Source organism: Strix aluco, chromosome 9, assembly GCF_031877795.1.
Source record: "Strix aluco isolate bStrAlu1 chromosome 9, bStrAlu1.hap1, whole genome shotgun sequence".
In the NCBI taxonomy this organism is placed as follows: Eukaryota; Metazoa; Chordata; class Aves; order Strigiformes; family Strigidae; genus Strix; species Strix aluco.
The window spans coordinates 29,526,644-29,552,796 of NC_133939.1; the positions used below are offsets into that span (position 1 = coordinate 29,526,644).

Below are 26,153 nucleotides of genomic sequence, written 5' to 3' on the forward strand. Positions count from 1 at the left end.
TGTTTTGTGCTGGTAAAAAAAGAAAATTCTCATCATCAAAGCATGAAATCAGAGCTTGTAACAGCAACATTTCTGTAAGAAACTGGTGACGAAAATATCTTTTTAGAATTGAACCAAGAAAATAGTATGGATTTTGCACTTTGGGGCTCTACTTTACCACAGTTTTGCTTCCTTACCTTGGTTTTGCCTCCGCTCTCCAGACTGGCAACAGGATCGGGCACTTCTGGCGCATCAGAATGATTAATTGTGCTAATGAGCAACACAGACTCACATCCATTAAGAAACTGCACATTAACTTCTGGACAAGTAGCAAACCTATTGGAATTCAAAGGCAAAATTTCCTCCAGCTTTGTTAGGGCCAAGACTTCAGTCAGTGGATCAGAACCTAAAATTGTACAGTTTTTACTCAAGCAGAATTCTTGGTGGCAGTTCAGACGGGTTCCCAGTGAATTCTTCACGCTGTAAAACCACGTGTGGAGCCCTTCTGTGAGACACGGGCAGAGAAGAGCAACAGTTCTCTCCCATCTTTGCTGCGAGGAAGAGTCCAACTGTGCCAGATATACCAGGAGCGCTGCCTAAAATCCGGTTAAAGAGAAAAAAAAAAGAAACAAAATCCAGGGTGCCCCAAAAACGAGGCTCTTACTAGTGCTTCTGTCCTCCTTCCACTGTCCCGCAGACCCCTTCAGCCTCGCCCTCGCCAGTAGATTTTTTTAAGAAAATCTCCAAATGCCAGAGAACCTGTAGGGCTTTTCTTGAAACGAGTTCCAGCTGAGGATTTTCACAAAAACAAAGCTACAAATGTAAGGGAATTGAGAAGGATTTGGCCCAAAGCAACGTCTTACTCACATACAACCGATGCAACCAAGTTCGCAGTTACATACCCCTGACAAATCTCTAACACGGTACTTTTTTTTTTTCCAAGGTTAAAATAAATAATTTTCAGTGTCTTTCTGTGAAGGCTGAGGAGCAGCAGCCCAGCCATTACAGCTCTATCTGTGTCTGGTAAACATCAGGCGCAATCCCGTGCCAGGAATGTCGCTGGTTTTGAACTGGAACTTCATTCTCTGTTTACTGGAAGTCTGGACAAAATGCTGTTAGGCTGAGTCGGGCAGGAACAGAGAGCACACAAAATTCAGCGTGGATCTTCTGGTAGCAATTAAGAAAAAAAAAAAAATGATGCTAATATCATCTCTTTCTCCCCTAACTATAATGTCCTTGTTATATCTGTTTTCTGCAAGTGAGCAAGATCTTTTCAACTGATTCCTATCATCGGCAACACGCCCTCTGGACTGTGAGATTTGGGGAAAAGGCATTTTTTTGTTGGGTTTTCAAACAAAGAGCCACGAAAGCAAGCCCACAGACTAAATCCATGTTGTTCAAAGCTTTGGAAAGAGTTAACATCTACGTACGCCATCACCGACTCCTTCCCAATGCCTTGCACCGTCAGCAACCTCCGCGTGCCGTTCCCGAAATTACAGAATTACAAAACAATGCCTAATTACAAAACAATGATGTAGCAAGTAAAAAAATAAAATTATTTTAATACAAATGGATTAAGACAAATTTCAAGACAAAATATCATCAGTGTTTTAACATTTATATATTTTGTTCTTGAGCAGCATTTACATGGGAACAATTCCGTTGCAATCTCCCGGTGGGTTCTGAGAATACCACAAAGGATGATTATGATTATGATGAAATTACAAGTCCAAGTCCCAGCGCAGCCAGCACTTACCCAGCCGGCCTCGATTGCTTCTGCGGCTTGAGCCACTGAGCTTTCAGAGAAAAGCGTGAAAAACTGTTCAATATGCTCAAGAGGAGAAAAGTCAGCTCTTGGCTTTGCCCTTTTTTGCAGGAAGTCGCCCTGTTGCTTCGAGGTATTTGTTAATTATTTCTTCTTGAGTGCTGGGCAGACATGGTTGATATTTACAGTATTCCATTGTATATTCACCCTTTCCCTGGAGAGTTGGAAAAAGACAAAGGGAGGATGCTAAATGTGCAATCCTACAGCAGCGGGCCACACCTCGTCCGTGAGGTAACACCCAATTATCACTTCCAACGATGTACGCAACCGCCGTGTACGTGCAATACATAAAACCACACAAGCAGTATCTGAGCATTACTTCTTTGACACAAGAGTGTAAGATTGCCCGTGGTCCCCCTCTCATCAGTGTGACAATTCTGCTCAAAAACGGACAACGATCATGGTGTTAACAACCAACCCCCCGGGGCGCTCACAAATAGCGGCGCTTGCACATCACGAGACATGGAACAGCAAATTGTACGTCGCACAAACTCACCCTGTTCAAAAGCTTTCCACGAGCACGAAACTACAGCCGTATGTACATCTTAGTAATGCAAGCACTGCTGTCAAAAATCTTCTACGGGCACTTCTGTCACTGAAGGAGTACACCTCAACTTCTCTAGCCTGTGAACCTAACATCTTTACTCACACCTATCACTTCATATTACTTACAACTCTGAATCTCTTCCCTCCTCAAAGCATGACAGGAATTTTTGGCCAGAAATGACACAGCTAATGATGGCTATGTTAATTAAAAAGCAGTTAAAGCAACAGTAAAAACTCTAAGGTTATTCTCCTATTCTGCGTTTGATTTTTACCGCTTTTACTGCTGCGTATGCTAGGTGTGTGCTGATGCAAATGAGCATTTACAGAAATAAAGATGATTTACAGAATTAACTTGATTTACAGAAATAAACACGTTCTAGCAAAAAGTACTGAGTACCTACCTCTGTGCAAGACCTCAGCTCCGTGGCATATCCAAACATATCGTTCAGTGGCACCTAAAATCCAAGCAGACTATTCTTGTAAAAACAAGATATTTCTCCATCAGCTTTGGGTTATCCAGTTAATCTCAATTACAATATAAAGAGTAAAATCTGGTGCTCTTTGTAAACAGCACTGACCTAATTATCTATTTTTGTAAGATACCTCTTATTTCAACAAATTTATATCCACGATGTGTTTTCAGCGGGAAACCCCACAAATCTCAGAGTCTGAATGCACCAGACACTGAAGTGTCCTGAACTCAGTGATGTGTCGCCCAGCAAGAGATCATAAATCGTCTGAAATATCTGATGACTGCGGCTCTAAACACGATTTAGGGAGCAGGAGCGACGCAGCATATCATTTGTCGTTAGCTAAGGATTTGCTGAGGTGATTTCCCCTACCCCTGCTGTTAGACGGACACTTCCCTACGCCCTGACACGAGAACAAACATGGTTTTGGAAGGGACATAAAAGCAGGAACACTGAAGACAAGTCATTTGCATTTATCTGTAATTATTACAGTCAATGCAGGTAACAGCTGAGAAAAAGATCTTCCCCCTGAACCCTGTCTTGCCACACAGGTTTCCTTCACTCTGAGGTAGCACCCTCAGCCCATCTCAGGAAACCTGAGTTCTGCTCCTTTCTCCGCCACCCTGGGATTTCGGGTTAGTAAATCGGCTTCTCTGGAGCGAGATTTTTAAAAGCTTCACTGATACTGCACAATACGCTGCCAGGAGCTGAAAATTAATGTTATGCTTATCCACTGAAAAACGGATGTTATGTTTATCTGGAGAAAAACCTGGCTGCAAGTTTACGTGTATTAGTCAATAAATGAAACAGTAATGGAGTCGAAAGGCAAAGTGGGAAAAGAAAAGGTCAGGAACCAGCGAACACCACAAACCTCAGCGTAGAGAGTGAAGTAACCCTCTATGCCATCTTGTCCTGTGATCACTCCATGCCGGCGATTAATTCCAGCTATCACTGCTCCCTGGAATTCGGTGGGTGCCATCACCTCCACTGCCATAATGGGTTCCAGTATACGCACAGCGGCATTTTCCATAGCTGCAGAAAAAAACTTAACTAAATAACCAAACATCAAGAACAAGCCTGGTGTACTTCGAGATACCCCTATGCATAGCAAAGGAGTGTGTTGTGTTACATCAGTGGGGGAAAACAATAACTGGCTATGTGGAACTCCACCTCCCCGGCTATTTATTCCTGAGACTGCAATGCTGGGAGGCACATGGTTTGAGAAAACGTTCTTTTCATACCCGTGTAAGGATGAAGCTGTTGGTGTTTCTTTATTCTAGGAAAACAGGATTCCCTTCATACAACTACAGGAATTATTGCGCCTCCCTCAAAATTTCTATAAACTCTCACATATATTCCACTCTGCACAACCAGCCAAACTTTAAATGTCTGTATGGATACACCAGGAAGTAAATGAACCTATAGAAAGGAGGTCCTGGAGTCTCCTGAGCCAAGGAACAAGCGCCAGGACAAGAGGGAATGGCCTCAAGCTGCGCCAGGGCAGGGTCAGACTGGCTCTTAGGAAGTATTTCTGTCCAGAAGGGGTTGTTGGGCGTTGGAATGGGCTGCCCAGGGCAGGGGTGTCCCCATCCCTGGAGGGGTTGAAGAGTCGGGTTGACCCAGCGCTGAGGGATCTGGTGGAGTTGGGAACGGTCAGGGTGAGGTTTATGGTTGGACTGGAGGAGCTTCAAGGGCTTTTCCAACCGAGATGATTCTGTGAGGTCATTAAATGTAGCTCCAACAACAAAGTAGCCAGCAGGACTACGCGTTCAAACGACTGGCTCCGTACCTTGCTTTAGGGCTCCTTCTCCTGCTCTAATGAAGGAGATTTCATTGGAGTCCACCATGTGATGTGCACCATCATCCAGGACGAACCGCACTCCCGATATCCTGTGCCCTGATAGCAGCCCTTTTTCACAGGCTTCTCGGAAGCCCTGTCAAATAACAGCTCCAAGTTAGTAGTTTGTTGACCAAAGCAAAGCTTAAAAAAGAGTAGCACTAACAACAGCCTGTGAAAGACATTAAACTTAAAAACCAACAAGAACATAAAAAACCCAAAACCTTTCACAATTTTTAACAGCAATTATGTATCTCCCCAACGGACCCTCTTGCTTGATAAGCTGATGGAAGAACATAACAGTGGGGAAAAACCTCTCATTCCCAAGGATTTGAAAACTTTGTACTATCACTCTTTGGCACCTCAGTTTGATACTGATATTTTTTAAAAACAGAAATCCCGTAACAAGCGAAGAACAAGAAAAAAAAATGTATTCAGGATTTTGCTTTGTTAAGGGACTGTATGATCAAAACCCAAAAGCATGCTCCATGTGGAAAGAACTACTCTAACCACTTGACTGAAGAACAAGATTCTTTTAAGGCTGCATGCTTTTTCCAGGATTTGGCAAAAATCTTTAAGTGTTGCATCATGGAATAATGAAGGAATTATTTTTGGTTGTTCCATTATGATAGGAATTCAGAGATCATGGTAGGTATTACTTAAAGCAGTATGTGATAAATTATACAGTTACAGAGAGGCAGACACAGAGGAAGCCTGCAGAAGAGATGAAAAAGAGAGAATATTTGGCAATTCATGCAGAAAATCTAGCTTAATTACAGTTTTCTACAAAACTGGCCTCAGAGAAGTCACCAAAAAAGTCACATATTTTGGGGTTAAAGATGAGAATCGTGTGGCCACAATCAAGAGCAGAAGAGGGCCATTAAAGTTGGATGCAACAGAAAGAGGCTTGTTTGTAAGAAAGGAAAGCTCACCTTTTGCACTGAGGCACTGCTATGGAAATAGAGCAAGCACACACCACCAAAGAAAACAAGCAGCAGCTTCTAAATTAAGTGGAAAACCTAGGAATGTAAGATATTAAGCAAAGCCACGCAAATTTGATTCTGCTTCCACTGAAGTAACGGGAAAAGCCTCCTTGCCTGGGGCGAGACGGTCTCAGTAAACGTGGACAGTATAGCAGGAAAACAAAAATCAGTATTTCTTATATACACACAAAAACGCTTTGTACCTTTTCAACAGCAGGTATGAATTGTTTTGGAATATTTGTGCCAACGGTTCTGTCTTCAAACTCTAATTTTGTGTAGTCCTCTGGATCCAGGGGCTCAAGAACACCTATAACTTTGCCATACTGGCCTGCTCCACCCGTCTGCTTCTTGTGCGTAAATTCAAACCTAAGAACAAACAAGTTTCCCCAGAATAAGACGTTACTCATTAAACAAACCATGCTTTAACCACAGTCTTCTAAGGAAAAAGTTCCCATTCTGCATTTTGTTTTATATTGCATTTGGCGACGTGTAACCAAAACGGCTGAATGCCATGACAGCGGCTGAAACAACAGCTGAGGATATTTAATGCCCGAAGAGGGAACTCCACGATTCTTCATCTTGCCACTGGGAAGCTGTGAGATCGTGATGAGTCAAATCACTCAGAAAACCACCACAAAAACAAGCTGCTTCTCTGTGTGGCAAGCAACGCTCATAAAGCCTCCTCACCTTTAGGCTTGTGCTTTTTATTGACTGAATAACAAGGTTTTTTTGGTTGTTTCTGCACACACCTAGAGTTTTGAACAAGAGGATCATCAAGGGGAAAAGCGGCGAATGTGAACTGTTAAATACTTTTTAAGTGAAACTGAAGGGATTAAAGGTCTCTCTGAACAACCCCCCCGCGGGGTGCCCGGCCCAGCTCCGGGCGGGCCGGGCCAGGGCGGGGGCGGGAGCCGGAGCCGGCGGGGCCGCCCCGCTCCGCCCCGGTCGCTTCCTGCGGGAGGAGGAAGCGGGTCCCCGCCGCCATGGAGCTGCTGCCGGGGCGCTCCACCGCCACCCGGGCGGCAGCGCTGGCCGCCGGCTACATCTGCTACCGCCGGGGCGGCCCCGGGCGCGGCCTGGCGCTGCGGGCCCTGCGCCGGGCCTGCGCGGAGGTGAGGGCCGGGGAGGGCCCGGGGAGGCGGCGGCCCCCGGGGCGGAGCGGGGACAGGGCCGCTCTCCGGTTAGCTGCACGGCGTCTCCGTGGCGGGATAAACTGGCGGGCTGTGAGGGGGTGAGCCCGCCAAAAGCACGTCCCACAGAGCGGACTATCCCTGCTCCCTCAGCTCAGGCTGACAAACCGACCCTGGCCGCCCACACTGCCCTGGGTGGGTCGGTGGTTACCAGCTGGTTAGTTACCCGCTGGGTGGTTACCAGCTGGTTCGTTACCTGCTGGGTGGTTACCCGCTGGGTGGTTACCTGGGCGGGTGGTTACCAGCAGGGTGGGAGCGGGGCTTCATCAAGGCAGCAGCCCCCACTGAACCAGACTTAGGGGGAGGATGATCTTCTCCTGACCAGGACAGGCCAAACTCTGTCCCTCCTGAGCTGTTCTAGATTTGGTGGTAAACCTGCTAAAACAGGGGCCATAGCTAAATGAACCTGCTTAAGTCATTACCCAAAAAATATGATGCCCTGATACAATTCATAGTGAAGAGCAAAATGGACTTAAGGCAAGGAGCCTCATTAACTCTCACCTCAGTGTTTAACCAAGCAGCACGTTATTGCACACGATCACACAGGGAGCCCAAATATGACAATTAAGTAGTATCTAAGACTAGCGACAGGCGAGCAGATACTCCTCAGGGGATATTAAATGACCGATCTTAACACAGCAGCCAGAAATAAAAGAAGATCCTAACTTTGCACGAGCACCAGCGTGTTTCACAACTACAATCTTTTCCACAACACAAAGTAATGTTTTAGGAAAGCATTAAGAACATTTATTTTCTTTTTTAGGACATCGATGGTGTTGGGCATAAGTACCATCTGGAATTGGAGTTAGAAGATGTCCTTGACAAAGTGAGTTCAGATTTATCTCATACATTCTGGGGGCAGAAGTTGGCACTACTGATGTGTAATAAAAGCCATCGCTTTGTGCTGCTGATCCCAGCTGAGGCCAGCGGACACAGCAGTTGATAATGCTTGGTATCGTGTTTCAGATTTTACTATATTGCAAATCAGGCAAAAAAAAGGCTCAATTTTATCAAAAGGGAACCCCCATTTCTTACACCATAAAAGCCCCGAATGTCTGGTCCCTACCACTATGAGACAAGAAAATGCCTGAAGGATGACAAGGACATTTCAGTGTCATTCAATTTCAAAGTGAAGTTATTTGAACAGCACAAGTGACATTCTGCACCACAAACATTGCCTTTTCTATCACTGCAGAAAGAAAACTGCTCTTATAGCATATTCACAGAAATACTATGAATTTAACCTTGTCTTAAATAATCACAAATCTCTATGGGCCAGTCTCACAGGAAACAGCAACTACATAAAGAAAAAAATACATTTTAGAAGTGCAAGTTACCAATATTATCTATGTATCTAATCAAATATTAATACACCTAATTATCTCTCTAACAGGACAGTACTGTTAACTGCACTGCTGAGGTTCTTTATCATCTGGGCAACAAAAACATTGCTCCAGATGTGCAATTCACACTTGAAGGAGAACTTAAGAACACAGATGAAGCAGATAACGTATTCTACAATCGAATCAAGAGCCTGGAAAAAGAGCTTGTGGCAGAAAACATACCAGGTACAGAGAAGGGGGCTGGGTGAGAAGGAAATTCTTGAGCCCACATCCTTCATGGCCAGAAGCTCAGCTGGTGGTGGTCTGTGTAGGAAGCCAGGACCGAGGGGGATCAGGCCATCAGCCCTACTCTGAACACGTGCTGCTTCACTTTCTCTTACTCGGGGTGGTGTGTCAATCACAACGCGACTAAATCTCTTCACCATTTCTGAAACTAGAACCGACGTGTGATTTGCATGTGCCTGTTCTTGAAAATCACCTGCTACTGTTTCCTCTCTCTTTACCAGCACCCTGCTCACTGTTGTGGCTGGCCCTGGCAACAGGGCATCAGACACCCCGAAGGTAGTACTAGGGTCTGCTCTTACTTTAGAGCAACCCCTGCCTTGGAGACCTTACAGAATATATGTTAAGAGAAAGAAGTGGGAGGAAAACGCAGTGGTGATGTAGCAGCTCTTCCAAGATGCTATGGAAGATGTGTGACACAGCAAGGAACGTAAGGGAGTGACTTGAGGTGATAAGGTTCTATTAACGGCTGCAACTCCCTGAATCTTGCTTAAAGGATATCGTTCCATTTTGTCTGCAGACAACTACGGCAACGTGTCCCCAGAAATGGAGCCCATCCACCTGCTAGCGTGGGTCGCCTCTGGCTATGTGATATGGCAGAACTCGACTGAAAACACAAAGTTCCAACTTGCCCAAATTAAACATGTGAAGCAAGTGGTAAGTTACCATCAACGCCCTGCAATAAATATAGTACGTTGGAGCTAAGCAGCTGTGTGTGTACTGGACTACAGCTGAAGCAAAGTTCTTAAGCAAGAAACTTCAATTTTGTCTGAATTTCTTGGTCTGGTTCATTTTTAAGCCGGTGTTTGCTTTTCCTGCCCCTTTCCTCTACCAAATCATGAAGGCTTTCACTGATGGCTGGAGTGTTTATTTCCATCACCACTCCTCTCCATAAATTTTGCTTATAGAATCTGTGTCTTCTTGGCAAGAGCAGTATTCTACACTTATTTAGTTAACATTGACTCTTCCACTCGGAGGTCATCACGTTGATTACAATTTTATGTTACTTTCCTGCCTCTCATCTGTAAGTGCAGGCCCAGCTGACAGTATTCTTGTATCTGCATAACCTGCACTGGAATACTGTCCTTTAGCTCTTGATCTGCACCTGATCTAGCAATCAGTCACAGTAATACTGCTAGACATCTCTGCGTCTAGACAAATACCAACGGGCTGCACCTCAAATTCAATAAAACACAATCTGTGTTACTTTTGTTTCCAGTATTGCAGTCTCCATCCATTTGCTAGTTCACCTCAGAATGCTCAGAAAATATTGATGTAATTCCTCTCTCTTACCAGCTTTTAAAATTCTGTTTTTCTCAGACTTACTAATTTTAATTATTTTGGGGGAGGGTAGAGGAGGGGAAGAAACCTAAAATTAATTTTTAGTTGAGCTCTTAAGACTTACATTAGCCTGATAAGCATCAGTTAAGTTTACAATAAGCAAATTGAATTCAGGAAGACGTGTCACAAGAAAGGGAACAGAATACTTCAGGACAAAATATTTTCTATTTTTGCTTATTTCTGAGTGGTTACAAGTGCTGTGCTTATCTTGAGCAGATCTGGATCTGCCCTAAGCTAAGAAATAAAAGTGACTGGCAAATCTCACCATGGCTGTTCAAATTAATCGAGTCATTAGCTGCCACCATCAACAGGCCTTGCAGACTTCTTGCCTGGAAAGGCTTAACTGATAAAGCAACTTCCTTTCAGAAAAGTTATCCGAGCAAAGATTTTGGTTTTGCTTTTAAATTAATAGAATGCTACAGACTCTCCCAGTTCTTCTCTATTTGGAGAAAATATGCTGTGAATTAAGAATAACTCCTAAAGGGATGGTCAACTTTAAATTCAAGGAAATTTAGTATGTAAGCTAGGATAAAGAAGCAGGACTTTGTATTTAGAAAACCCAGTACATCAGGAGTCTTCAGAACAGACTTCCTAAGCGCGTATGTTTTTCCACTCAGAACAGCCAGTGGATTCCCCTGAAATTCTGGGTGTGAAGGAAAGGCAGGAACTCATTCTGGGAGCACGATTTGTTATCGTTTTGCTCCCTCTGATGGCTATCTGAAAGCAGCTCACAGACGCTGCAGGGCCATGCACGAGCAATATCTCAAAACCCTCTAACACACCGGATGAATTTAAGGATGAGGCAGACAGAAGACTGTTAAACTAAACCAGCTGTCGCCTCTCTTTAGTGATTTTGTTCTTTTTTTTTTTTCTGAAGAATAGATACGTAAGGAGTATATTCCAAAGGCCAGCGGGTATTCTGCCTCTCACACAATCACTGATAACTTCTTAGCCACTAAAAGGCCTCTGGAGTTCCCTCCAGGTCTTATCCTACTGACAATTTTATTTAGATTATTTGGGCTAAACTGACACTTTATAGAATCAGGTGTTCCCTTCCCAAATGAATTCCTGAAGTTGAGATGTATCGAGCTTCTTCAAGGAAGGAATTAGCATGGTTTTAAGTTTCACAGTCTCTCAAATTTGGAGTTCACAGAAATACAAAACTCTCTTTTCATTTTGCTATAGTGAGTAAGCTCCATCTGCTTTATTTGTCAACAGGAGCTGCCAGTTGTATCGGAGAGTTTTTATGCCAACTAAAGAGAACTGATCCACTACTTTTAAGGTGGGGGGAAGCCCCAAATTTCAGCCCTTTTCATCTTGTCTTTTCAGAAAAGAAGTGATGAATATCTTGAATTTGACTACAAGATTCTACTTCACGAAATGCTGACCCAGGTAAAGTCGTATTTCTAAAAAGGCTTTTTTTTTTTGTTTTAAGACTGCCAAGTGCATAACCTCCAACTCCAACTCAGTCCTGCAGATCTGGGGCGGTCACAGTTAGCAAACCAGGAGAGGTTAGAGCAGCCATCACATGCCTGTCTCAGTGTCTGCCCGTCTGCAGGCAGGAGACACCAGGTCTCCATCTTGTGTCAGCACACGGTAATTTTCAGCTATTTCCAGGCCCTCCTTATGAGTGGCAGGGATTCAATATCACAGAATCACAGAATCATCCAGGTTGGAAAAGTCCTTGAAGATCCTCCAGTCCAACCATGAACCTCACACTGACCGTTCTCAACTCCACCAGATCCCTCAGTGCTGGGTCAACCTGACTCTTCAACCCCTCCAGGGATGGGGACTCTCCCCCTGCCCTGGGCAGCCCATTCCAACGCCCAGCAACCCCTTCTGTAAAGAAATATGCTGGTCATTCATGGCTCTCTCCTCTTGGGAGATCCTATTGCCAAACTGGCTGGGGATACAGGGAAGAAGCAGCTGCCAGCAGCCTGGCCAGAGCTGCAGAGTGCTTCTATGCTAGAGGACAGCGTGCTGGACCAGTACACAGAGGCAGCGCCTACCCCAGTAGCTCACAGAAGAAAGCAGCAGAAACTTTGGTTCCCAGAACAGTATTTACATTGTATGCCATTCTCCATCATCATTTTGCAATCTGAGCTAGTGCTTTCATAAGAAAAACACAGAAGATTTGAAAGGTTCTCAATTGTGCAACCTCCTATAATAAATCATCCACTGGTAACAGAGACCTCACTGCCACTTCTAGCTCCACTGCTTCCAACCCCACTGCACTCTCTGTTATCTTGGGGCATCTACAGTGGTTTTAGTTCCTAAATTTTCCATGAAGAGCAATTCCTGAGAAGTAGTAGCTAACTAAGAGCAGAACAAAAGCACAGGTTCCTCATTGTGCTCTGTTTAGTGAAGGGGCAGGTGCCCCAAAACATCTCTAGCACTAACGGTGAGAGGGGTACTCCAACATGGACACGCTCGAGCTGCAAAACTTGCCTAGAAGAAAGCAAAATGTAGTTGCAGCAGCGTGGAGCACAACACAGGCCGAAAAAAGCTTGCAGGAGAAATTCAGCTATTTGGAGAGGTCACAGGACGGTGCGTTACAGTGCTTACCCTGCACTGTTACTGCTGCTCCATCAAACTGCTTACAATCAGCCCAGGTATGGCTGGATCACAGCACCAGTCCCATTCAGTGTTTAAAGAAAATACATTCTTACTTCCCCCAGTTTTCTCTTCTACCCACAGGAGATCATTCCCTGGCAAATGACAGTTCTCTGGCACCCCCAGCATGGTGTTGAGGTGACACGGGACAGCCGTCAGCCAAAACAGGCATCGGAATGACGGAGCCCCCGACACTGCCATGGAAGCTCAAACACTCTGATGAGCATTTGAAGGGAGGGCAGATAAGTGATGAGGGGGGAGACGCAATCAAGGTACAAGACAAAAAGTCCTTCCTCAGTTAAGCTTTTCCTGTACGTTGTGCTTTGATCTGACAATGCAAAAGGCACTTTCTCTGCTACATGAACAAATTCTGCATCAAAATAAATTTAAAAAACTTGTTACCAGAAAGAATACTTACGGCACAGGTGCGGAGATGCTCTCCCTAAAGGCAACTTTTGGCTTTCCCATGATGCAAGGGCAACTGTATTCTCTTTCCATTCGCTGCAGAAAAAAAAAGCAGAATGAAATACAGGGTTGTTCCACTGGAACAATGCATTGGAAATTATTCTATTACAGATCTTTCTGAAGTAAGAAACTTGATCAGGGTTAACCAGTTTTTTAGTTTGGGGTTGGATTGATTTTTGGAGTCTCGGTGGGGGGGTTTTTGTTCTTTAAATGTTGTAAATTATTCACTGTCATTCTGCAGTCATCCTTGATTAGGGGCTATAGCTTTAGATACAGGGAAAGGGAACAGCATTAATTAGTTTACTCAAGTTTTCCAAGACAAAAGCCATCTTTTCTTCGATCTGTCAACATTCCATATACATCTATTGTTAGACTAAAATAAAATACAGACATCAACTTGAAAGAAACAAATAAATCTCTGTAACTAACTATTTTCTCCTGCCTACATCATCTCTTACTATAGAATGATACATTTAAAAACACAGAATATTTCTCTCTCCCATAGGAAATGGCTAATGGTAAAATTCATTATAAGTAAAGGCTGTTAAAGCAAAACATAGTGCTTAATACAACATTTTTTCATGGATTTAAACCAAAAAGTAAAATTATTGCAGGCAGAAGTTTCATTTAAGTAGATTACAAGCCTTCAAAATAGAACCCCTGGACAGAAGGAATCTTCAGAAGTTGACTAAGAAGTGAAGCTCTTCCCCAAGCAGCTGGTATTGTTCACATTAATGCCACAGTGCTTTCTGCTGGGAAGATCTCAAAATTGTTTTGACACGATGACCTTGATTTACACAAAAGCAAGTGGAGTTGTGCATCTGCAAAACATCCTGTAAACCTGACAGGCGCCTGGGCACCGACTTACAAAACAGGGCGTGAAGGCTGGCATCAGTTAGCCCATCTGCAGATAGATTTGGGTCTCAGCCAGAAAGGAAGGAGAATTCTTGGGTGGGAAAACAGTCAAAAGGAGAAGCTGTGGAATCTGCTTTCCAGATTACCTGGGCATAGATTTCCAAGTGCAGTTCCCCCATTCCCGAAACAATGGTCTCTTTGCTCTCATCATCAAAATGGATTCTAAAAGTTGGATCTTCCCTTGTAAAGCGGTTCAGGCCTTTTGAAAATTTATCAAAGTCATTCTGAAAAGCAATTACACACATGAGAAAACATTAACTCAACACCCAGAAGTCACACAACAAAAAAGGCCTCACATTTTCCTATCAACTGCTTAGCACTTCTAGCCTCATGAGGTTATTTTCTGAAACACAGCCATACATTTATTGCTGTATTTATCCCTCCAGTTACTTCAAGTCCACATTCACCCAGGTCAAAGACACGCATCTTCTTTATGGCTAAGTGATACCATCTAACACAGTCACGCTGAGTTATTTGAATGGCTTCTTAAATACTTTGGACAGAACATTTTAAAACACGGCTCATTTTAGTCTGTAGTGCCATATTTAACTGCTAACCTGCATAAAATTATAAAAGCAGCAGAGGAAAGGTAACTCGGTGAGGAAAAGGTTGATTCACAGGCTCCTACCTTGTTGGAAGGCTTCATAGCTACTGAAATGACAGCATCAGGGATGTGAATTGATTCCTGCAACGACCACAAAGGAAGAGATCATACAGTCGAGTTCCACTACACCTGGCGATGTAATTTCTCCAGAAAAGTTTGGTGATGAGAACTCAGGGTTACAAACAGGGATGACTGCTTTGCTCATCTGGCTTGTATCTAATACTAAAGTGTAACAAAACGATGAGACTCTCCTGAGGATTACTACAAGGCTGTAACCGCCAACCACAGTATTTCCAACGCCGTTTCCTAGATGTGAGTTGATCTCTGGATTTCACACTAGTTAGAAGACTCTGCTTCCTATCAGATTTTGTAAATAAATAAAACTGACATATTTAAATACCTATACAAACACGTAGCTTAGTATTTTGGGGTAACAGCATCCACTTCTAACAGCCCAGAACAGTTTCCTAACACTGAAGTAATATATTTGATGCCAAGTGTATTAAACAGGAGTGTATCTCTCTTGCACATACCGTACTTCTCTATATTCAGGCTCCTTCAGGTATAACAAATCACCACCAAAAATATTTGCGGTTGCACATACATCAAAAAATATTTAAACTGAACAAACAATTACAAACTCTTACAACAAAATCCCGGTAAAGTCCAACGCATCAGGCATAGAGATGCCAAGGGGTACTCACCATGGAAATGTCAGTACTGGTTTTATCCGTGAACGTATCACCGCTAGCACAATCGATTCCAAACAGCGCACATATGTCTCCTGCATAAACTTCATTTACATCCTTAAGAAAGAAAAGTTTACTACTTAGATAACACTGAAAGATTTTTTACAAACTACAGCAGGTTTTAAGAAGATATAGAAATACTGTGTTTAAAAGCTTGAAGTTAAGCTCCTTTGAAAATTCCAGCTTTGATAAAATGCTCAGTGAATCTTCTCTTTATTCAAAGCACAAAAAGGAGGCCACAGCTTGGATGCTAACTTATTCTAGTTTAAGGACGTGAAGCAAGCGACATGCTGTGTTTCAGGCAGTCCTGACCCAGCTATAGAGTTCAGGGATCTTAAACAGGAAAGGATAGTATTTGCAGTAGTTTGAGAATCGATTTTTAGTTTAAGAATTGTCTTCAATAATCACATGCAAGAACACTTTTTTGTGTATTTTGCCAATCCTATTTCCCCTCTCCAGAAGTATGGAATATGGGGATAATGGCACAGCTGTCTTTCTGTAGCTGTCACCTCAAAGCCATTTTATAAGACTTCTTGGGCAAAGACTCTTCCACTTCAGTGGAAATAAAGACACTAGAGATCATTCCAGTTTCTTGTAGAGCTCTATAATGTGCCACAGGCAAGTAGGGATTAACAACAAAAGCAGGAATTTGACAAAAAACTTCACCGAAAAGTGAGAAGCTTGTTTAGTCCAAGTGGCTCAGAAGGCAATCCGTGCGGATTGTGCCCGGCACGCTCACCTCCATGTTGTCTGAATGCATCCGGACAAGTCTTTGTACGCGCACTTTCTTCCCAGTCCTAGTATTATAGATATAATCAGATTTCTTCAGCATCCCCTGATAAACTCGAATGTAGGTTAATTGCCCAAAACGGCCAGCCTGGAATCAAAATTCATTCAAAATCAGATACAATCACTCTGGGAATCAAGACCTCTACTAGTCAAAGCAGCATCTGCGGTGACTGACTAAATGTTTCTGGTTTTAATTTACTCAGGAAACTTTTGCTAATCCAGTCTCAGCTTTCCCTTGGCTCTGGAACGGAACTTGGCATCTCCTGGCAATTTTCTTGACTTCACCAATTTTACCACTTCTAAATCTTCCCAACAGAGGCAAACGTTAACGAGCAATTTGGCCATATGAAAATCTGAACTGCTACCCTCTAGGTAGCAAACAACTTGTTTGGTTAAAACTTTTTTTCCTCTCCGACTCTCTCATGTTCCACTGTCTTCAACTTAAAAGCAGGATTTTTCTCTGAAAGTATTTGAAATAAGCCCACAAAACCTGCAAGCATTCAGGTTTTAACTAAGAAAACCATGAAGTATTTGAGGCACATAACCCATTTTAAACCTTCCAAATTGGCAACGTTTGATACATTTGTGGATTTTATGGTTGAAATCAAGTCTTTTAGAAGTAGTTTAATTTAATTTAAACATAAACTGATTTTAAAATCTGTTCTATGTAAGTTTTGGTAGTACCATCTGTTTGGACTTGATCTGTTTTCTACTCCAATCACAAATAATGAATCTGGATACCTTCTTTCCTCCTTCAGGGTTAACACAACACGAGTACAACTTTTACTCTGCAGAGGTCAGACACTGGTAGCGTGGGAAACTCTACCATATACACAAGTGACCAAGCAAAAAAGCCATCACACGCACAAGTAGATACACTGAAAACCCCAAACTTTAAATTAGTGTGCTTTCCCCCCCAAACAAAAGGCATTTCCCAAGCATCAGTGACAAGCCAGCAATAGTTCAGGGCAAGCAGGACTGGCGTACACCAACGACTCCTGCAGGAAACGCCCCGCGTCCCTACTGGTTTTGCTGCATTAGGAAGGAAAATGGTAACAGCTTACCTCCAGTTTAAAAGCAAGGCCTATAAAAGGCTGGGAATCATCTCGAGCAGAGTTTAATACAAACTTGTTTTTGTCCTCAGAATCCCTTAAAAATAGGGATGGAGAGAGAGTTTATGTTATGAAGCAAACACAGCAGCCCAACCTCAGAACTTCCCAAGGGCCTTCAGTTTCCCAGGTTTTTAATAGAGACTTAAAGGTGCTCACATACGGAGCTCCCATACACTCAGAAAGTCTCAGAGAAACTGCAGCAGATCCCAAAAAGGAGGTCAAAACTATGACAAATATCACTACAACTATACTGCCATGAAAGCAATTAATCATACACTCAGACAACTCATGTTTTAGAGTGAAGAAAGAGACATTGCAGTAACTCTCTGACAGCGCTCACGAGCCACTTGAGAAGTTTTAGTCTGTCCCAGGAGGCAGATCTGAGAGGCAGCGAGAGACACAGCTGCAGCAAGGACCTGAAGGTCAGGTAACCACTGGGAGAAAAAGTCATAAACTCTATTAATTAGCATAATTTCTATTTAGCTATTACATTGTCTGAACAACTCAAACACCTTAAAAAAACCTGATGGCCACCCCTCAGCTGGGACTGGCATGTTAAGGGCTATTTACTGGCTCTAATGTTGGGTTTCATGCTTCTTAACTGTGAAGCACATCTACTTCAGCAGACACGTCCCACGAATAAAACACTCTTTACGCATTTCAGATGTGTTCTCTCCTCTACTATAGGCATGGTTTTAAGGGTTGGCATTAATTTTAAAGAACTATCTCATCAGATAATAATTTTTCAAATTTACCATTTAAAGCGTGTTAAAAATACCAGCATAAACAGCCACCCTCAAATGAGAGATGAGCTTTCTCTATTTTGAAAGTTTATGCAAAATTATGGCGGCATTATTTAATACGAACGGTAAATGTATTGTATTGGTAATGTTTCCTGCTATATATTACACTGCTTTAAAACCTGATTCTAAGACCACTTCATATGCCTATGACTATACTTACCCCTGGTTAAGAATAGCGTAGTTCTCAACCTCTGAAGGATTGGGGAGGTATTCCAGGACAGCATCCAGCAACGGCTGTACTCCTTTGTTCTTTAAAGCACTTCCCACAAGTACTGGGGTAAAGGACTTCTTCAGTGTTGCTCTTCTGATTGCAAGCTGTAAAATGTCAGTTATATCATGTAAAATATCATTACTCTCCTCCTGCAACAGCTTCGGGAGTCTGACACAGTACCAAGTCAGCAGCAGGCTAGATTCTCTCTTTGCTGGTCACCTCTACTCCTGGAGTAAAGTAGCTGCTCCCACAGAATCTCCTGTACAACCCCCTACACAAGAGCCTCCCATAAAACTTGCTCACCAGAACTCTAGAGAAGTGGGAGATTTTTTTTTTCCCCTCATCTTAAGTTCAACTTAAAAATGAAAATGCCTAAGATAAATATAATGATAACACAAAACACTTAGAGGAAGTTTCTTGATTCTCTGCTGGTAAAGTCAGGATTCTTCGTTTTTGTTTTAAATGTCTCATTCCTCCTATTTAGTTATGTTGGGAAACAACACATGTTTAAATTTGCGAAAGTAAGATGAGATGCTTCGATATCTTTATGTAAGACTCTTCTGAAAGAGGAAGTTAGGCAGGGAAGGGATATTTGGCTAAGTGCCACGCTCAATGAATCATCATTTTTTAAAGAATGTTTTAAAAGCACAACAGAAGAACCTATTCACATTCATCCACAGACCAGCTGTAGTTGCACCAACTGTCTTGGGAATCTTTCCGGGACGTTGTAGCAAACTGAGCAAGATGAAATAACTGCACAGTAACCTCACGCTTCTTCAGTGCCTTTCACCCAAGAATTACATGTTACAAAGCATAACTGAGCTCCAACAGCTTCCGGAACAGTGATCGTAGCTGTCTTCCATAAAGGTGGACAGAAGTTATCTGCCCCCTGCCCTGCTTTGCAATTAATTACTGAAGACTTCCACTCGGCCCCACCTCTCCCTGCCACTAGAGGATGCCACTTCCCTGCGTTTACCGAAGGCCTCGCTCCAACTAAATCAGCTCCTCTCTTCTTTGATAAGCTAAAAGAAATCAATTCTCCTTGATAAAGCAAGATAGTTAACCACATCATCTCACCTGGGAGTTATTTAAAACACCCAAAGACAGACGGTTAAGGTGTCTTCCACATTAGCAGAAAGAGCGTAGTTCCTTAAATTTGTTGATGTAATGACTTCACAAAAATAACGCAAGGAAAAAATCCTCCTTCAACAATTCTGCTCATCCAGCCCACGCCTGTTCTCAGATCCCAGAGCGCTGTACTGATGCCCGGTGTTTTTATTTGGCCACGTTTTCAAATGAAGCAACACGACTGCAATTTATCCTCATCCACAATTACCTCAGGGAAAAAAGTAATTCTATTTTCACATGAAGATTATTGTCACCGAGTGCCCCACTGAATACCTGCGGCACATCAGTTCCTTGAATGCAGCATTATGGACAGCAGCCGATTACGGGATGTTTAAGCAGCTGATCTTCAGCAAACATCATATGCTACGACTGTGGCATCCAGGAGTGATACTCAGCATCATTTCCACAAAAAGATATTTTCAGTGGAAACTTGGCTGCTGGCCACTGAAAGAAAATCCATCTTCAGGGACATATTAGTACAAATTAACCTGCATCTGCAATACTATAGCCATTAGGGCAGTAATTAATTGGCTTTCAGAAGTGGGAAGCAGAGGCATGCTGAATAGACAAATTTATCTTGGTAACAGATTTCCCTCCCAGCAGGAGCTATCAAAAATAGCTTCTTGCTCAAAATCTCTCACCTCTTAGAGCAATACAGCATATTCACAATGGTACCATTCCCTCTGCCAGGTGAAGGACAGATCCTTACAGGTCTCTAAAATTGCTATTTGTGTCTTTATCAAAGTAAGAAGGGCTGCTTTGCAACAGGAATAGCTCAGATTTCATAAAATATAATTTAATTACTGGATTAACTAAACGCCTGGTTATCAATATGAGATACATTTGGTTGGTACATCAAAAAAAAACCCTTTCTGCTTTCATGTCTCAAGCCAAGCTGGGATATGCAGATTCCTGCACACTCTTCCTAGAGACATCAGTCCCCAATAAATCACCCGTACAGCCCAAACTATTTTTTTTAAAAAAACCTCCAAACCCAAGGTATGTAACAAATTTAAAAGCAATCAGGGGTCATGAAGATTCAAATAAAAAAATCTTAAGGGGACTTGCAACACCCATCAGCTTTGAGGGACTGCCAGTCCTCTATATCCCACAGATAGAGTGAGCAACTTCCAAGAAAGGGAGCACCGCAAACCCTAACAGGGAAAGGACTACTGCAGAGGCGCTGCAACCAGGCCAAACCCTTAGAAGAGGACTTAAATATCAAAGCTATGTTTAAAGTAGCAACCTCAGTGATCACATCAGACTTGAACTCAGCTGGCCTAGCAGGCTCCACTCAGAAACAGCTCCTGCTCATAACATTTACGTCTCAGTTCGGCTTGATGTCTTCAGCCAGCAACTGAAGCACTCAGCTGCAGGCAAAGAAAAGCAAAAGGAGGTTGCAAGTGCCATGTCAGGCAGGCTCCAGGCCCCGGGAGACTCTGTGCAACACCAAGACAAGCTGTTCTAGCTCCAACAGCAGCTCTCGGAAAAAGCAGTCTGCCTGCCAGGCTTCTCCCACTGCAGCAGGCTCGTCAGGCCTCACTTTTTTATTTAATCCCATTAAACAACCAGTCCCCTGTAGCAGTTTTAAATCTTTGACTAATTAATAACTATTAACAGCCAGCACTAGAAGATTACTGCTCAAGTTAACTCCCAACACTAGCAAGAGGTGGTGACGAACAACATGATGCATCACAGAAATCCTTGCACCCAGCGTGCGTTAGGGGCAAAACCCACATTGGGATCAGGCCTCAGCGCCGTTCCCTCACACCGCAGCCTGCCAAGACACAAAGCCCGGCAGCCTGCTGTGTGTCAACAGCTACACGCCGTTGTCTTGAGTTACACACCCACCCCAGGACCGCCTGGTAAATGTGAACCAGCTTAGCACTTCTTCTCCAAGGGTCCATGGCCTCAGATTGCCTTTATGCTCACGGCACGGCAGAAGCAGGTCCACGTGCGACGCAGGCTAGGATAAGCCAGGCTTTTGCACCTGTCCTGACTAAAGCTAACACCACAGGAACTCAAGAGGCATCATTACTCAACTACAAACCTTCAAGGGACTGCCATCCCAAACAACTCGCTATGGTACGTGTAGGTTGCCAAGTCTGACCTAAAAGGGTCTAAAAGAAGGAATACATGCTCGTCTGTGTGTGTTCCAGTGCCAGGACTCACATACAGACTGTACGACTGCAACTGCTCTTCCCAGGCCTCCCTGAACCTTTTATTATGTGGAATGTGCTTGAAGCAACGGTGATACCAAACTATCACGACAATGAGTAATTTTCAGTCTACAGCCATCTGATTACTCCTGTGAGCATCCTTTTATGTTGGCACGTTTGCTGTCTGATACCTGAAGTATTTCATAAAATAAATCAGGTATCAATTTTTCCCCCTCTTTCAAGAAATGCAATTCTCTTTTTTTCTGAAAACTGTATTTTGACATGGATTCTTTTCTTCTAGAGTCTCCATATAAAGTCATTCCAGTTCCCTTCTTGCATAGAGCTCTTTCAACTTAAGATGTAATCAGTACAAATATAAAACAAGGCAGGATTTCCTAGGCACAAAGACGACTCACAGCATCTCAACAACTGACTTGCTGTGGGACATGAAGCAAGTCACAGCCATCGAGCCGCAACAAGGGCAAGAGAATGACAAAAATGACTAGAGAGACCTTTGAGCCATTTGCTGGTCCCTAAATGACATGCACAAGCTCAGACTTTCCAGTGCAAACCAAAAAAACAAATCTGCAATGGGCCCTCAACTGGAAGTGAAGTGGGAGTTCACCTGTGGGAGGTGACACTCATTCCAGAGAAGCGAAGCAAACAAAATTTCTTCAAGACGTCAAGAAATTTTTTACTGGGGAAAGGAGGAGGATAGGGACACAAAAGAGCGAGGTAAGAGAGCTACAGGAAGAACCACCGCAATCACATTACCTTTATCTCAGCAGCTGTAGGAATCTTTTCTTCCAAAAACAGTTCCCCAAGCTGATCATCTGAGTTAGCAACACATTCGATCAATTCCCGACGTCTCTCCGCAGCCTCGGCTCTAAACTCAGCTGGAATTTCATCATACCGAAGAGTCTGGCTACACATACATAAATAACATCACCACTCCAAAGGAATACCACGTGAATCCTCCCTTCAATCACTAACCATTGTGACGACCCGTCTGCCCAAGAAGATTCACCATAGACATGGATATTGAAAAGACATCACAGGAGAATATCAGTCTGTTCTCGTTGGTGCTTTAGGAGAGGGTTTCTTCCCACCCCAGCAGGACTTTGCCAGGAGGCAGAATAACCTGTTCAACAGCCTCACCCACCCCTGATCTTCACCCCAGTAAGCTCACGCCAAACACACACTATCAGTTCCCGTTATGAAGCAAGTCTCCCAGTTCTGAGTGTGGCAAGTGTGGCTACCACCCCTTTGCGCTGCTGCAGTCAGCGAACAACTCACGCTGCAGCCACTAAACCTGACCCTCCAGAGTCGTTTCGCTGTAACCTGAAGAGCTGAAGGGTGATACCTCAGCAGAAGCCACATCCCCACCTTTCCAAACAGCAGGCTTTTTCATCTCTGAAGAAAAACTATAGGTAATTCCTCACACAAAAACTAGTTCCAGCTAAGAAATACGCAAGTTTCAAAACTCACCCAAGTGCACCATCAAAATATATAGCTTTTTCTTCAATAAGGTCTATAACTCCTTTAAAGTTTCCCTCCAGGCCAATTGGAATCTGAACAAAAGCTGCATTGTGTTTTAACTTGGATCTGAAAGAGTAAGCAAATATAAATTAGTTCAAGAAAAAAGTCGTTTCTATATATGTGCTCCAGATGGTCTTTGAACAACACCCCACTCCTACAAAATCACTATGTTTTGTTCTTTGGACAGTGCCAAAAATCTACCAATACTGATGAAAAACACCTAGTTGCATTTTAACCTGAGCGACTGCCAGCCCTCTATATCCCAACAGATCCAGTGAGCAACTTTCATGGGAAAGGAGGCAGTGCAAACTGGTTTACTATTAATTAGTTGATCATGGGAGTTGCTTCTCCCTTAATACATATTAATGCATGTATCTCACAGATCAAATTAGGCACAGAAAGGCTGCAGGTAAGGAGCAAGCAGAACTCCTGCTATCCAAACTAGAAACTCTCCAACCCTGTGTCATCTCCCTGTAAGCTACAGCACGTTTGCTACCAGGATCTAGGAAAAATGAAAAAACTGTTTTCAAAGTGGCTCCAAATATAGTTCCATCAATAAAGTAAGAATCAAAACCCCAACTCCATCACTGCAAGCCTGGGCTGACACTAACATTTCTTTTTCTTAAGAAAATGGAGACTTGTTATAGGTCAGATTAAGATTTAACCTCAAGTCAGGCATTATCCTCCAAAACTGCGATGACAGACCCCACAAAAGAATACTTTTCAATATTATAATATATATACTATATAATTACATATAGTATATAATCAATATATTAACCTGCTACATGAATAGTCCAGAATTATTTCACCAAGAATTTTAAATGGTAAATACCTCAATTGCTGTACTGCTCTGGTTGGACTAGAGCCCAATCTGTCCAATTTATTGATGAATGTTAAAAATGGCACACTGTAACGTTTCATTTGCCTGTTGACAGTTATTGTCTGGCACTGAACTCCTCCAACAGCACAGAGAACCAAAATAGCTCCATCAAGAACTCGCAAAGATCTCTCCACTTCAATTGTGAAGTCCACATGTCCTGAGTAAGAAAAAACCCCCGTTATCCATAGATGACAAAAGGTAACCAGAAATTGTTTTCTCACACATGCAGAAAAAGCAACAGCCAACAGAAGCAGTCTCCAGCTCTACAGAAAGTTAGCTCAACTTGACTGATTAACACAAAGATGGCACCATGTTCTCTGTATACACGAAGGAACAGCAACCTTAACACCTTCAGAACTGCCCTTACCTGGTGTGTCTATGATGTTGATGTTGGTGTCTTTCCACATGGTGTATGTTGCTGCAGACTGAATTGTGATTCCACGCTGCCGTTCTAGCTCCATTGAATCCATGACAGCTCCAACTCCATCCTTACCTTTCACCTTAAGAAAAAAAAAAAATTGAGTCCAAGGGAGTTTACTAGGAATTTTGCATGTGCAGGAGTGATGCTTTATACACCGAGTGTCATCTTTCCTGCAATGAAGAAAACCAGACATGGCAGAATTACTTAGAATTCCTGAACTACAAACAAGTTTGATTTTTTTTTTTTTTGCAGCTGCACCTCCAACTTTAATGTATTTTGCTCTCCTAATTAGCATTGCTGAAAAAGGTTATCAGAAATCTGTGGGAAATTAGACTTCACTGTGAACTTAACAAAAGAACATACCTGAAGCTAAAAATTACATCCCTATGTCCCTTGTTTCTCTCAGTCATCTTTGACTACATCAAAAAACCCATATATCTTCCATTGTATATTTACCATGGAGATGGTAAGGGAGCAGCAAGCCTTGAAATAAGATCTGAAGTGCTCTGAAAGAGCAAGAACACTGCAGTAAAGGAGGGATTATACTTTCTGTCCCCTTGCCTTCTGCTTATTTTTAAAGGGATATCAAAGAACTCAGTGGATTTTTAGGATTCCTTCTCCAGCTTGGCCAGAGGAGCCTCACTGGACCCACCAAGTGTGGCTCCCTCACCCCATGCGCTGCACCCTGCAGACAAACAAATCACAGCAGTGTTGCAATGGCATCCAGCATGCGCTGGGGTCCTCTGCAAACCGACCTCGTGCATTTGTGCTATCCTGCCCGTATAGAAAAGGATTCTCTCCGTTAACGTCGTCTTCCCCGAGTCGATGTGGGCCGAGATCCCAATGTTGCGGATCCTCTCGTTGGGAAGGACTCCTGAAGAACAGTGCCTGCAGGAGTTCAGGAGGAACTGAAAGGCAAGAGATCGTCGCATTTTTAGCTAGGAGCAGATCAAATGCAGCTCACCATGGGACAAATTTCCAATCACCTTTTCTACGGCAAATGGGTCATTTATAGCAAAACGCCTTTTCCAAACACTCACAGCGTCACCTCAGAGCTCTGTGCTGCACTCGAAGAAACCAGACAATCCCTCCACGCTAAGTCTGGCTTTGCCAGTCCAGCCTTTCAAACCCCGCCGTTATGCTGGCTGCCCTGCTTTGCCTCCTGTCGATTTGACCGAGTCGCTGCACGTTTTTCTGCGGATGATGCGGTGCTTCCAGACGGGTCTGTCCTCTCCCCGCCACGCTCCTCTCCCTCCCAGCCGGCCTTACCTCCCTCCCGCCACCTCGGTAACGGGGGAGGCCGAAGCGGCGCCGGGGCGAGCCCGCCTGGGCACCCGACATTTTGTGTCCGGTCTCCCCGCCGCCCGCTCGTCCCCGCGGTCACCTCGTCCCCACACGGGCGGGCTCGGCCCTCACAAGGCTTCGCCGGGCCCCAAGGGGCCGCGTCCCCGGGCCTCCTCCGCCGGGCGCCCGCGCTGTCCCGCCCCGCCCCGCCCCGGCCCTGCCCGCTCCGCGGCAGCCACCGCCCCTCCCGAAATGGCCGCGGGCGGTACCTGTTGCCGCTGCCGGAGGCGGCTGGGCGCCAGGCCGGCCCTCAGCGCCCGCAGCATGGCTCCCTCCTGCCGCCGCCACCGGGGCCAGGCCGCCGCCGCTTCCGGGGCACCGCGCATGCGCGGCGGGGGCCGCGCCCGGGAGGCGGGAAAGGCCGCCTGGCCCTGAGGGGGAGGCGCTCAGAGAAATGGCACCGGGTACAGCGCGTCAGAGGAAGGGGGATGAGGAGGATTCCCACCGGCTTAGTCCTTACGGATTTCTCGGGACTGAGCCCATTAATAGTTTAATTAGCGACCTTGACACGGGAATTGCCTTAACTTTGCCCCCCAAGGAGACGTGCTGTCTCACAACCATCTTCTTAACTGACTCTCTTTTAGGCTGCCAATCACAGCACGGCTATTTCCTACGGCTATTT

The 26,153-nt window shown here is 44.0% G+C and overlaps 2 protein-coding genes across 3 annotated transcripts; one reads left to right on the plus strand and one right to left on the minus strand.

The window, feature by feature from the left end:
• Positions 1-1,514: 1,514 nt before the first annotated feature.
• On the minus strand, positions 1,515-25,858 carry GFM1 (G elongation factor mitochondrial 1). Of its 2 annotated transcripts, none has more exons than XM_074834365.1 (18): positions 25,741-25,858; positions 24,943-25,095; positions 24,134-24,266; positions 23,719-23,923; positions 22,833-22,949; positions 22,119-22,269; positions 18,007-18,161; positions 16,996-17,080; positions 15,882-16,019; positions 15,098-15,199; positions 14,418-14,474; positions 13,876-14,013; positions 12,828-12,910; positions 5,844-6,006; positions 4,610-4,754; positions 3,692-3,852; positions 2,752-2,805; positions 1,515-1,958 (listed from the first exon to the last, which is right to left on the minus strand). In XM_074834365.1, exons 1-18 carry the CDS (start codon positions 25,855-25,857, stop codon positions 1,827-1,829), a joined length of 2,289 nt encoding a protein of 762 aa, XP_074690466.1. In that variant the 5' UTR covers position 25,858; the 3' UTR covers positions 1,515-1,826. The 2 variants fall into 2 exon arrangements, with proteins under 2 accessions (XP_074690466.1, XP_074690468.1); XM_074834367.1 differs by lacking the exon at positions 25,741-25,858 and adding an exon at positions 25,228-25,485.
• LXN (latexin) lies at positions 6,576-13,303 on the plus strand. The gene is made up of 6 exons (XM_074834369.1): positions 6,576-6,752; positions 7,594-7,656; positions 8,224-8,398; positions 8,976-9,112; positions 11,126-11,188; positions 12,494-13,303. The coding sequence occupies exons 1-6, from the start codon at positions 6,624-6,626 to the stop codon at positions 12,587-12,589; spliced, it is 663 nt and encodes a 220-aa protein (XP_074690470.1). The 5' UTR covers positions 6,576-6,623; the 3' UTR covers positions 12,590-13,303.
• Positions 25,859-26,153: the final 295 nt, after the last annotated feature.

Coding starts and splice junctions, on each gene's coding strand:
- GFM1 (XM_074834365.1), bottom strand. CDS start 25,857: ATGCGCGGTGCCCCGGAAGCGGCGGCGGCCTGGCCCCGGTGGCGGCGG. Junction 22,270..22,832: donor TATTTTGATGGTGCACTTGG/GTGAGTTTTGAA, acceptor ATGTATGTGTAG/CCAGACTCTTCGGTATGATG. Junction 16,020..16,995: donor GCCTTGCTTTTAAACTGGAG/GTAAGCTGTTAC, acceptor TTTTGATTCCAG/GCTGGCCGTTTTGGGCAATT.
- LXN (XM_074834369.1), top strand. CDS start 6,624: ATGGAGCTGCTGCCGGGGCGCTCCACCGCCACCCGGGCGGCAGCGCTG. Junction 8,399..8,975: donor TGTGGCAGAAAACATACCAG/GTACAGAGAAGG, acceptor TTTTGTCTGCAG/ACAACTACGGCAACGTGTCC. Junction 11,189..12,493: donor TTCACGAAATGCTGACCCAG/GTAAAGTCGTAT, acceptor TTCTACCCACAG/GAGATCATTCCCTGGCAAAT.